At 34.8% G+C, this 13,298-nt stretch overlaps 1 protein-coding gene across 1 annotated transcript in view; it reads left to right on the forward strand.

Moving 5' to 3' along the window:
* MUC19 (mucin 19, oligomeric) overlaps window positions 1-13,298 on the forward strand; it is a 189,266-nt gene that overhangs the window by 19,296 nt on the left and 156,672 nt on the right. The window contains 12 exon segments of the mRNA XM_025401355.1: window positions 2,073-2,261; window positions 2,407-2,571; window positions 2,658-2,696; window positions 2,699-2,839; window positions 3,653-3,835; window positions 3,924-3,965; window positions 5,772-5,822; window positions 6,838-6,897; window positions 7,875-8,103; window positions 9,202-9,319; window positions 9,838-9,898; window positions 10,100-10,197. Coding sequence (XP_025257140.1) covers window positions 2,073-2,261; window positions 2,407-2,571; window positions 2,658-2,696; window positions 2,699-2,839; window positions 3,653-3,835; window positions 3,924-3,965; window positions 5,772-5,822; window positions 6,838-6,897; window positions 7,875-8,103; window positions 9,202-9,319; window positions 9,838-9,898; window positions 10,100-10,197 — 1,376 coding nt within the window.

A 13,298-nucleotide genomic window follows, 5' to 3' on the forward strand; every position in this document is an offset into this window, starting at 1 on the left:
CTCCTGATAATTATTTTCATATGTGCTCTTTGTACTTGGTACTATTATTCTAATGATGAATTATTTTTCTGACATTTTTTACTGTATAAGTTAAAAATAAAAAATGATTCCTGGGCCCAAATGTAGAGTAGGTTCTCTCCACTCATGTTTCTGTATCTAACCACAATTGATTTTCTATATCAAGATTCTCTACTGAACTTACATACCCGGTTTGCTGAGTGATATGATAAGGAAGAGTTCCTAAGCAGTTTGTGGCCTGAAATTTTGTTTTTTGGGGGAAAAAATTTAAATTTCTTTAGGTGAGTTGAGGTCTTGCTGGTTCAATACAATTTTTCCTACTGTTCTACTCACATTTTTACTATATTTGCCTGGCCCCTGAAATCTCTATAGTTTGTACCTCTACAAAATGGGAAGGAAGCAGTCCCAGTGAGGAAAATAAGTTCTATATTTTACATTAAAAATTAGTAGTTTTGTCTCTGAGGTGAAAAGGCAGAAACAGCTTTGGATGTAGTATCTTTATGAAGGATACCAAGTTTTTATTTTCCACTCACCTGTTTTGGGACTGACAAACTCAGTAGGACTAAGGAGATAAGACAGATCCATCTACTCTTGTTTACATTAGGTGTTAGTCATTTTCTCATGTTCCATAGAGCACAATAAAAGCTTATCATCAACGGCCCCAAAGCTTCATCGTTCTTATGGAATCTTTCAAATCTCATGATAAATTGGTTGCCATTCTTACTCCTGATTCTACTACATAGAAATATATATGGAAAGATATGGAATAAGGGAGATCAAGGAATATATCAGAAACTAAAATGCAGCTCTGATTCAAGCAGTGTGCAGGGATTACTTTCTTGTATTGTATGAATGAATACAACTTTTCTGTGGTAATGATTGTATTTTGGTGGATGAAATCAGTTCAGCAGGTGGTACTGTTTGGTGATACTGCTTCAAATCAAAATAAAATTGGTAGGGGTCCCCGATCAAAATGGATTAGATGTAGGTGCAGTAAATGGATTAGCTGACTCTGATTCTGCTGCCAGGGAAACAGGCATTCTATGTTGTTTCTTAGTTTATGCTTTTGTCAGAATAATCAATTAATTGACTGATTTAATTAGCAAAGCAGGAATTGGTGGTTTTCTTTGACAAATACAGATTTAATATTAGAGGAATTCATGAAAAAAATTTGTAAACTCTTTGTCTGGTTCATCAAAAATCTATATTAACTTCAACAGAAATCAGCAATTTAAACAATTTAGTGAAGAGGCAAGTAGGTTTGAGGCTTCCCAGGAGCTTAGACCTGGGACAAAGAGTTTCGATCTCCAGTCTTTCACACTAACCTTTGGGGAAACCATTTAACCTCTCTTGTTCACAAGTTTTGTCATCTGGAACAGATAGATCTTGTGCTCTTGGGTTTGAATGACATCTACCACATTAACTTTTAAAATTCCATTACTTATATTTGAACTAGTTTTCTTGAAAAAGAAGGCTGGAGAAAATAAATTTACAAAAGTATGGATGAATAGCATTTCATATTCGGAAACTAGAGCCAATGAAGGAAGTGAGTGTCAAGAAAGTATAGTAACTCTAGGTATTTTTGATTTAGAACAATTTACCATAAAAGACGTGGACATTGGTAGAAACAGGAAGAACAAGGAGTTCACTGGTGGTAAATCCACAGACCTTGGTGCTCATGTCAGTGACTAAGGAATTCTGATTGAGAGACTATTAATACAAAATACAAATAATTCATATTCTTTGTATATTACTCTCAATAACAGTTTAATTTTTCATTAGGCAGAAACATTTTGGCTTTTGATTTTGGAGTTGGTGGTGAAAGGAAGAATGAATTGGGATTTGGTTTTGGAAATTCTGGCTCAGTTGTTGTCAGTGGTCTTCAACAAAAGGCTATGGTGAAAATGAAATACAGAACACTGGAAATCAAGTTCCAGTGATGTGGATATTACTATTCAGATTTTTGCATCAAAATAAAGAATCATAAGATGTGTTAAAATACTCCCTTGCCACAATGATTTTTTTTCTATTTTTCTTTCTTTTTTTGTTTTCAGCCGATAGCACCAACACAAGATCTGGTGCTGACGTTAGTAGCAGTGGTGCTTCTCTGAATGTGGGATTTGGTTGGGGGACGTCTGATGAAAAGGGATTGGAAGTCGGTAGAGCTGATGGGAGTGAAACTAGAGGCAGCGGATCTGCTGGGGGTGAAACCATAGTCTTTGGATCTGATGCAGGTAGCTCAGGTATTCCAACAAGACTCACTCCTCAAAATTTTAGATTGATTCAATTAATTAACTGGTTAAAATACTTTTATTTTAATGTCACTTAATAGCAAAGAGATTAATTAATTAATATTAACTTTAATCATATTTTGATTTTTTCCATTAGTTGGAACTGGTTATTCTGGTTTGAAACTTGGAGCAGGGAAAGGTGACGCTGCATTTGGTTTTGAAGTTTCTGATTCGAATTCATTTGGTGACAGTGGCATTAGTAGCAAAACAGTTGAAGGAAATCAAATGAGTAGTTCTGGAGGATCTGTTTCCATTGATCTAGGTATTAATATCCGACTTTTGTGCATAAAAATGTCTGAATCATAAAATAGTTTCAATATACCGTGACAATTATTTTATATTCTGCAGGTGATACCAGTTTAAGAAGTGAGAATCAATTTGTTGGTGGTGCTCTCGAAATTCGATATCCAATTTATGGGATTCTGATCAAGAGGGATTTGGAATCAATGAAATTGGAGGGAATGGATTGAGTGGCAGTGTATCTGCTGAGGCTGGATTCAAAGGTTTTGGATCTGATGCCAGTAGCTCAGGTATTCTAGCCAGTTTCTGTTCCTGAGATATACATCTGAATTCCAAATATTCATTTATTTAAAACTATTTTGATTTTCTGTTAGTGGGAATGCTTGAGTCTCTTGAATTTGGACTTGCAAGAAAAAAACTTGGAGCTGGATTTGACTTTAGGTATTCTGATTCACATTTGGTGATAATGAGCTTAGTGAAAATGGAATAAAAGTTACTAGAGAATCTAGTTCCGGTGGTTAGGTATCAATATTTAATTTCTTTGCATAAAAGTTTGAATCATAAACTTATTGAAATGCATTCCGATGATAATCATTTTATATAATGTAATTGGTACCAGAACAATAAAAAAGGGATTTTTTTGTGTGTGATATATGAGAAAATTTGGGTTTTGGTTTGGAGAAATTTGGTCAAAAGGGATTTGGAAGAAGTGGCTCTGGTTGGAATGAGCAGAGCAGCAGTAAATCTCATGTCAGTGGCACAGGTGGTTTAGTCCTGGACTATGCTCTGGTGAAATCTAAATTGATTTCAACCTGTCATCCATTATTTTACTAACATTTTACTTCTTCACCAGTGGGAAAGTCATGGTTATTTGAATTTGGGCTTGGATAAATGAAGGGTGGAGCTGAATTTGACTTTAGAGATTCTGGTTTAAATCAATTTGGTGACAATGGCAATAGTAGTAAAGATTTTGATGGAAATGGAGTAGGTAGTTCTAGAGGCTATAGTGCTAGGTACTGATTGTTAATTTCTGTGCACGGACAATTCTGAATCATGGTATGCATTGAAAGTAATTCTAGTGATCATAATTTTGTATTCAACAGGTGACTCAAGTGCCAGAAATGGGTTTGAAAATTCTAGTGATATCTCTGAAGATTCAGGAGTCATATTGGGGTCATCTGATCAACATGGATTTGAAGTCAGTAGAACTGGTGGGAATAGAAAGAGAAGCAGTGAACCTGCTGAGGCTGGAAACTTGAGTCCTGGATCTGATGTCCGTGACTCAGGTATCCTAACCTGGACTCTATTTCCAAGAAATTCCAATAAATTTCTTTCTTCTTTATTTCTTTTAATCATATTTTGATTTTCGATTAGGAGGAAACACTTGGTCTTCTGGTTCTGGAAGTGGTGGAGGAAGTAAGGGTGCAGATGGCCTTGGTGTTGGTGCTTCTGGACTAAGTGAATTTGGTGAAACTGGCCTTAGTGGTTCAGGTACCTGTGATAATGGAAGCAATGTTACTGGATCTTATTCCTATGGCATAGGCATTGAGATTTCCGATTATCAGAAAATCAGAATTCTAAGAAACATCTTACAATGACAATGAAAATTGTAAACATTATTAATAGTAATTTAAAAGGAATTCTGCATTCTCAAATGTTGAAATATTCTTAGATATAATCAGGCAAATGATGTTTAACATTTGTTGGCATAAGATGTGGAACTGGTTTCATGGCTGTGAATATATCAATGTAGAATTCTTTTTGTTGCCTTTATGTAAAATTGATTTGGAGTCAGTTGAAGAGATAAAGTAGCAGCTGAACTGTTGGTCTCAAACTTTGTATCCCGAATCTGGACTTGGCGGCTTTAGTTTTCTTTGCAAGCCCATTGCTGAGAAGACTAAGACTTGCATCCACTTTTGAAATCCTTATACATTTTAATATTTCCACTTAATGAAAACATTTGATTGCATGGTCTTGGAATTTGTAGTAAAAAATTTTAAAATAATATGTACTCTTGATGCAGAAACTGTTTTGATGCTGTTACCAGGGCTGGAACGACCTGGGAACCATTAGAGTAGATGACAATAGAACTGGGGACAGTGGATCACTTACAGTAAAATGGAGGTTCTGGAAAATATTCAGGATTCATCTTTAGAATTCAGCTTCAGGATTAATATCTTTTTCTTAAAAAGTGAAATGTAATTAGCAAGAGATACAGTGTAGTGTAGTAACAGTTGACCTGACACGGGATTGACTGTCAATGAACCTATTCCAAGAAAGGCCTGGTCATACAGAAATAATAATTTTAATTTTGGTTGTTCTTAAACTTTGGTCGTCAATTTTGAAGTCAACACTTCCAAAGAACTAAGAAATTCGTTTATTATTTATTGACCTGGATTTTTAAAAAAATCACAGTTGTTACAAACGGTTTCAAAGACATCTAATTTAGGAACTCCAGCTAGGCTGCCATTAGCTCAGGTATTCAAATTTAGGTTTTCTTCCTGAGAAATGTATTCAGAATAATTACATTTTATGTTTCTTGGTGTGGAGTGGTTACCGATTTGTTTTTTTTTTTTTTTTTTTTTTGGTTTTTTCGTTTTTTTTTTTTTTTTTTTTTTTTTTTTGCTATTTGGATGTTAGACTTTAACTGCTTTGATTTTTCCATGTGAGATAGACTTTATTAAGAAGTGTTATTTTTGGTAGTGTTTCTAATGGCAGTAAATCCAGTGGCTTTGCAATGGGAAGTCTGAATCTCTTGACATTAATGAAGGTGTCAGTTCATTTAGATTAGTGTTTTTCATATTTCTAGTTTCTGTGAGTGCAGAATTTTTTGCTTAATTGACGTCTTGAAATAGTACCCAGGTTTCCTAAAAGTAAAACAGTTCAGAATGGGAAATAGTTTGGTTGACAGTGGGATAGGAGACCTAGAACTTTGTCTAATGAACCTTTTTCTCTTACCCTTGACAAGTTTTAAGACAAATGATCTAGAAAAAAATTGATTTGGTGTCAGTTAATTTAGAGGCAAGGCATTTAATTTTCTTACTCCAGCAAAGTTTTGAGTTGACATTTTTTTTTCTTGTACAGCTTTACACGGTCTTAGTCTGCTAGCATTAGCATTGCTGGACTAGGATCTATGGTCTATCCATCAGATTTTCTTTAAAAATCACTTTACCAAGTAAAATTATACACACAAAATGGCTTAATCATTTTGTATTGAAATAGGTGTCACAAACTCGTCTGAATACAGTACATCTGGACCACTCAATACTCCAGGTAATCTGATTTATGACTTTGAGTGTTTAAAAAGATATACATACACACACACATACATACACTTACAATGTTGTAATGTTCTGCTGATTATTGATTTACTAGGACTTGTTACTATTTTTTCTCATATTGAGCTCTTAAGTGCTACTTCTCTTTGGATACTAAAGTTTAGATGGCCAACTAAGTATTTGAAACAATTTCATGAATAAGAGAGATTAAACCACATTTTAAGGGAATTTGAATAAAACATATTACAACTCCTTTACTATTTTAGACATAGTATTTTTAAAATGCCTTCATAAACAAATTAGGAGTTCAATCTGTTTCCACTCAGTCTGAGTAAATACAACCTGTAGTAAAGAGAAGAAACTTCAAGATAGATGATAAAGAGCATTTCAGAAAAGAGTTTACAATTCTATCAGAACATCCACTTTTGTTATTGTTGTTGCTTGTTTTTCGGCTTTACCCTACAATTGAATATAAATTTACTTGGTTACATACCAGGGTCATTAGATATAAACAATCATGGGAAATGTAAAGTTTCAAAGTATATAGATTTTTCCCTGTGAGTGGGAGAACTGACTTTTCCTCATATATAGATAAATTATTAGTATTAGATAATAGACTGATTGACTAAAATGTACCTCTGTCCTATTTGTGCCACAGCTCCTGATAGAAATGAACATGCAATGTTTTATTTCTAAAGTTGAAAAATATTTCTGTAAGGGGTGCAGCATATGTTAGTAATTGTACAGGACCCCCAATACATAAGCTCTTAATGATTCATGAACATACTGAAAAAGTGTGGACTGCAGAGTTAATCATGTATGTGACTTTGGCAAGTCCCAGCTCTCACAGAGTTATCCATTATATATGTTATATAATATACAGTATAAAAAATTCATTGATGGCCTTCAATGCCAACTTTTAAGTTCCCATGTAGAAGTTCCAATATCTTGTATATTTAAAATGAATATATGTCTTAACATTGAAATAATCTATGCATTGTGTTGAATAGAAAAAGGATCCCACATTCCAGAAGCAACTCCAAAATACTCAGAAACAAATGCAATTATTGGTAAGTAAAAATGGTTATGATATTCATTCATATATTTACACCCACGTCAGTACCTAATGAGATCACAGAAACAAATTTACAAAATTTGAAACTAGTTTTGTTTATTTATTTATTTACAAGGTCTCACTCTGTCATCCAGGCTGGAGGGCAGTGGTAAAATCATAGCTCTCTGTAACCTCTGACTCCTAGGCTCAAGCAATCCTCCTGCCTTAGCCTCTTGGGTAACTGAGACTATAGGAAGACACCACCATGCCTGGATATTCCTTTTTCTTGGTAGAGGCAGAGTCTTGCTATGTTGCCCAGTCAGGTCTTGAACTTCTGGCCTCGAACGATCCTCCCACCTCAGCTTTTCAAAATGCTGAAATGACGGGCATGAGCCCAACCTGAAACTAGTTTTGAAAATGTCCCCATCATCTGTCTGTTTAATCATTGTATGTTTGAATGATACCACAGTTGTACTATTTTTTTCTCCAGAAAACATGTATACACACACACACACACACACATACGCATATACCTATACACAGTCATATATACACACATTTATATGTATAGAGATAAATGATATAATTCTTTATCGTCATTCAATATAAATGGGACTTCATTCAGACTTAGAAAAACTATCTCTACCAAAAAAGCAAAGCAAGAAAGCATACAAACCACTGCTTCCTTCCATATATTCCATCCCATATTAGAGACAATTTTTGTTTTCCTATGAGAAGCAAGATGTTTTCAATCTTGCTTTATTTTAGCTGGAATAGCCAACTTAGGGTACACTAAAGAAGTACTCATGTACTAGTTTTAGTGAGTCTTTGCAGTAGTGAAAGAAAGCAAGCACTGATTTAAGGTGGTGGCTGTGAGAATTGAACCTTTCAGTGATTTTATTTCCCTTAGGACAAAAATGCTTTAAAACAGACCTAGAAGGTATGCTAATTGTTCTAAATAATTATGTATATGTTCCTCTGAATATTTTGTAGGTGAAGCATCTACCTGGAGCAAAGGAGCATATAAATCTTTCAACGGCCGCATCTTTTTGTTCGAATCTTCATGCCCGTACACTTTCTGCCGTCACTGCGTTGAATCTGGAGGGGATTTCAATATTGAAATCAAACGAAACAATGATAGTGAGACTGAAAAAATAACAGTTCTAATTGACAATAACGACATCTCTATTTTTGGTGACACCATTTTAGTTAATGGAGAAAGGTAAATACTGTAGTGTTTTGGGTAAATGATATAAAATTATTTAAAGTGACCTGAGCAAAAAAAGAAAGAAAAAAAAAAAGACAAAAAGGGAGATGATACTTTCTCCCCATTTTGATGCTCATATTGATATTTTAATTGATTATTGGCCAAGAGTTTGATAAATGTGTAAGACTTTGACATATTTGGGATTGTAAGACATTGTATTTATTCCCATAACAAGACGGAAAAAAATTCTGTTGTTTGAGTATACTGACTATCTAGATTATGGGAATTGTGTGTATTCAACAAATCCGATTATTTTTGTTGAATGTTTCAGGATATTTCAGTTTTCATTTGCAAGTTTAACACCAAGTATAAATTTAAGATTTTTTTTTTTTTTTTTTTTTTTTTTTTTGAGACGGAGTCTCGCTCTGTCGCCCAGGCTGGAGTGCAGTGGCCGGATCTCAGCTCACTGCAAGCTCTGCCTCCCGGGTTCACGCCATTCTCCGGCCTCAGCCTCCCGAGTAGCTGGGACTACAGGCGCCCGCCACCTCGCCCGGCTAGTTTTTTGTATTTCTTAATAGAGACGGGGTTTCACCGTGTTAGCCAGGATGGTCTCGATCTCCTGACCTCGTGATCCGCCCGTCTCGGCCTCCCAAAGTGCTGGGATTACAGGCTTGAGCCACCGCGCCCGGCCAATTTAAGATTTTGTAAGTTAGAATTGAGGAGATTAAAACTCTTAGTCCATGATTTTTAGAGGGAGCAATTCAGATTTGGAAGGGATGGCATATTTGAATACTTTCCAGAATAAGAAAATGAGGCATGATATTCTACTTGGGAACATTTCAATTTATTTTTTTCTGACACCAAACCAATGTTTCATCCTGTTAATTTCTCCAAAGCGCCAAGGATCTATTAGTTGTTTTTTAGAAGTTCTTCCAGTGTTCAAAAAAGCCACTGTTTCTCTTTTTCTGAATTGATAAAAAAAACTTTAGTATTTACCAGCAAGTATTCTATCTATAGGATACTAAATTGTTGGGTGACATGAATTATCAGAAAACATATTATAATAGTATGATTCTTACCTTTTTACATATACTTATATTTTATATTTTTCAGCATACAGATACCATATAACAATAAGTTGATTCACATTAAAAAATATGGAGAATATAATGTTCTGAATAGCCGTAGAGGAATCCTGACTTTAATGTGGGACAAAAATAACAAACTCTCAGTAAGTCTATCTATGATTTTCATGTAATCCTGTGCTTTTTGTCCTTTAGTTAAGTTACAAAAACAATACACTATTAGGGAAGTAAGAGCTAAGGCTTACTGAGAAATCTCTATGTATTAGTCATTATACTAAATATCTCATTTAGTATTCAAAACATCTTAAAATACATGCTATTAATAATCATATTTTGCAGATGATGAAACTCAGGAAATGCAAAGTAAAAAAAGTTATTAGGTTGGTGCAAAAATAATTGCAGTTTTGACCGTTACTTTGAAATGGCAAATACCGCAATTACTTTTGCACCAAATAATATTTTCAGACACATAGTAAACGGTGGAGTTAGGACCTATTCAAATTCCAGAACCAGGTCCTTAAGAAAAAGCCCTCTAACACCTCTAAGTAAGCAGCTTAGATAGAATTGAATTTGAGGAGGCATGGCCCTTTGGTTTGGGTACATTTTGTTTTGAGATGTGTTTAACATTTCATGAACATATAATACATGTAATTTATTTTTAAAGCTCACTCTTCACAAGCAGTATCCAACTTGTGGGCTTTGTGGCAACTTCAACAGCACTCCAGGTAACATTCCAATGTATCATTCCTAAGAACCTGCTTTCCAAAATGAAACTAAAAACTCAAATCATTTTCAATTTTGCCTTTGTCTAAAGAATGAGAACTTGTTAAAATGAAAACATTTTACATTGCCAAGTCCATATGTAGCTTGAAAATAATGCACACATAAAAAGAATAACTGAAACTAAACAATGCTTTCTTTTTAAGGGCAAGATATTAATGAGCACATTGCCGATAGTAAAATTCCTGGTGATTGTCCCAATGCTGTTGGTAAAAGCTATGAAGTTTGTGAAGATGGAATACAGGTAAGAAATTTATATTTCATTGTGTAGCAAATTCTAGCAATAGTTCCCTTGGTTTCTTTTTTAAAATAAATGTTATTGTGTATATTTAGGGTACACAACATGTGTACGTGTTTGTCTGGTATGTGATACATATGGATAGTAAAATATTTACTACAGGGAAGCAAATTAACATATCCATCATCTCATCTGAAAGATACTTCAACTTTTTTTTGTTGGTTTGTTTGTTTCTGTGGTAAGAGCAGCTGAAATCTGCTCATTTAGCATGAATAACAGATACAGTACAATCTTATTACTTATAGTCTTCAGATTGTACATTAGATCTCAAGATTCTTCCAGCCCCTGTAACCATTGTTTTGTTCTCTATTTCTACAGACTTAATTTTTTAAAAAAGATTACACATATAGGTGAGGTCATGCAACATCTTTCTTCCTGTTTCTGGCTTATTTCACTAGTATAATGTCATCCATGCTTATCCATGTTATGATAAATGGCAAGATCTTGTTGTTTTTTAGGGCTGAATAATATTCCATTTTGCATATATGAGCCACAGTTTCTTTTTCTATTTGTTTATTTGTGAACACTTAGGTTGTTTCCATATCTTAGTTATTATGATTAATGCTGCAATGAACACAGGAGTGCAAATATCTTTACAAGGTGGTATTTCATTTCCTTTGGATATATGCCCAAAAGAGTGATTGCTGGGTCATATAGTAGTTCCTTTTTTTTTTTTTTTTTTTGAGACAGTGTCTCACTCTGTCGCCCAGGCTGGAGTGCAGTGGCGTGATCTCTGCTCACTGCAACCTTCGCCTTCCTGGTTCAAGGAATTCTCCTGCTTCAGCCTCCCGAGTAGCTAAGGTTAGAGTTGCATATCACCAGGCCTGGCTAATTTTTGTATTTTTTGTAGAGATGGGGTTTCACCATGTTGGCCAGGCTGGTCTCAAACTCCTGACCTCCAGTGATCTGCCCGCCTTGGCATCCCAAAGTGCTGGGATTACAGGCGTGAGCCACTGCGCCTGGCAGGTAGTTCTATTTGTAATCTCTTTAGAAACCTCCATGATGTTTTTCATGATGGCTGTACCAATCTACATTTCCACCAACAGTGTGTAAGCCTTGCCTTTTCTCCACACTCTTGCCAGTTCTGTTATCTTTTAACTTTTTGATAATAGCCATCCTAACAGGTGTGAGGTGATAGCTCTTGGTGGTTTTGAGCTGCATTTCCCTGACGATTAATGATGTTGAGCACCTTTCATATAACTGTCGGCCATTTGTATGTCTTCTTTTGAGAAATGTCTATTTAAGTCTTTCACTGATTTTTAAGTTGGGTTATTTCTTTTTCCACTTTTGAGTTTTATATGTTCTATATAAATTTTGGATATTAATCCTCAATCAAATATATGGTCTACAATTTCACCCCTAATTTTTAGGCTACGCTTTAATTTTGTTAATTGTTTCATTGCTATGCAGAAGCACTGTTTTGATGCAGTCCCACTTGTTTATTTTTGCTTTTGTGGCCTGAGCTTTTGGTGTGATGTCCAAAACATCACTGCCAAGGCCAATGTGCAGGACCTTTTCTCCTATGTTCCTTTTGAGATTTTATATTTTCTGGTCTTCAATTTAGGTCTTTGATTAATTTTGAATTGATTTTTGTGTATGGTATAATATATGGGTTTAATTTTATTCTTTTGTATATGGAAAACCAGTTTTTTTCAGCACCATTTAGTGAAGAACCCATCCTTTCCACCATTGTGTCTTCTTTGTGTCTTTGTGAAAGATAGTTGGCAGTGTATGTTTGGATTTATTTCTGGGTTCTCTATTCTGTTCCACTGGTCTGTGTGTCTGTATTTACGCCATTATTACACTGTTCTTATTAACATGGCTTTGTAACCCTTGGTTCCAATTTAAGCCCTTGGTTCCATATTCTCCTAAGCACTCATACCTTCTTCTTAGAATTCTGCAACTACTTCCTCTCCAATGTTCCTATTTTCTGTTTTTCAGCTTTGGTCTAGCTGCACATGCCAAAATAATTTCCCCTCAAATACTATGATATTTACCATATATTAGTGTAACAATTATAATTTCCTTTGCATAGTGTTTTAGTTTGTCTGTATGGAAACTGACATGCTTCACCTTTCCACTATCATCTCTTGATGGGTACTGTCTTGATTCCTCTCTTACAGTTTGGAAATCCATGTACTATGTCCCACTCCCTTACTTTTGCCCCAGATATCCTTTCTGAATTGTCATCCCTCATATCTTTTACTTTCTTTTTGAGAAAGTTACAGATAATATTTTTGACAACAGCATTTGCAGATAGTTATCATTTACTTTGTGGATTTTCTGCACTTATGTAAGCTATTATGTTGAATTTGATTGACTGCATCCATTTGGTGACTGAATGAATGTTCACACATTCCTGTTTCAACTAGAATAGAATTCTCAAGATCAAGAAATGTGTGGATAGCATTAATAAAATATGTTTTTGTTTTATTGGAAGAGGGTGTTGCAATTACAGCCATCCTGTCATCTACAGCAAAGCAAATCACACCATGGCATTATACAAGATCATCTACCATCTTCGTTGTGAAATCTTACTTGATCTTTGCAGTTGGAATTGCTTTCTCTTTCTTTTGTTACCTTATGGCTCTCATTGGTACTTATAATAAGATACCATCTATAAAAATTGCCCAAGTTTTTCTCATATGTTCCCTATAAAATTAGATGTTCCATGATAATAGGGATTATGCATTGTGGTAGTTGCATAATATGTTGAAAACTTATTCCTTGTTGCTCAAAAGTGTTAGTTAAATGATTACATCAATTTACATTCAAACCAATGTATATTTACTAAGGACCAACTTATGTGCAAGATACTGTGTTAAGCCCAGAGCATAAAAAGTCGTATTTCTTACTCTAGAGAAATCTGTAATATAGTGAGAAAAATGTACAAAAAATAGTAGATGAAGAGTAATATTTGAAGATTTTATTTCACTTAATTTTATACGTCATTTGGAGAATGTCATCAGCCTGCCTCCAGCCTAGTTGGTACAAATTGTACACTTGGGCCGGGCGCAGTGGCTTACACCTGTAATCCCAGGACTTTG

This window comes from Theropithecus gelada, chromosome 11 (genome assembly GCF_003255815.1).
Source record: "Theropithecus gelada isolate Dixy chromosome 11, Tgel_1.0, whole genome shotgun sequence".
NCBI lineage: Eukaryota > Metazoa > Chordata > Mammalia > Primates > Cercopithecidae > Theropithecus > Theropithecus gelada.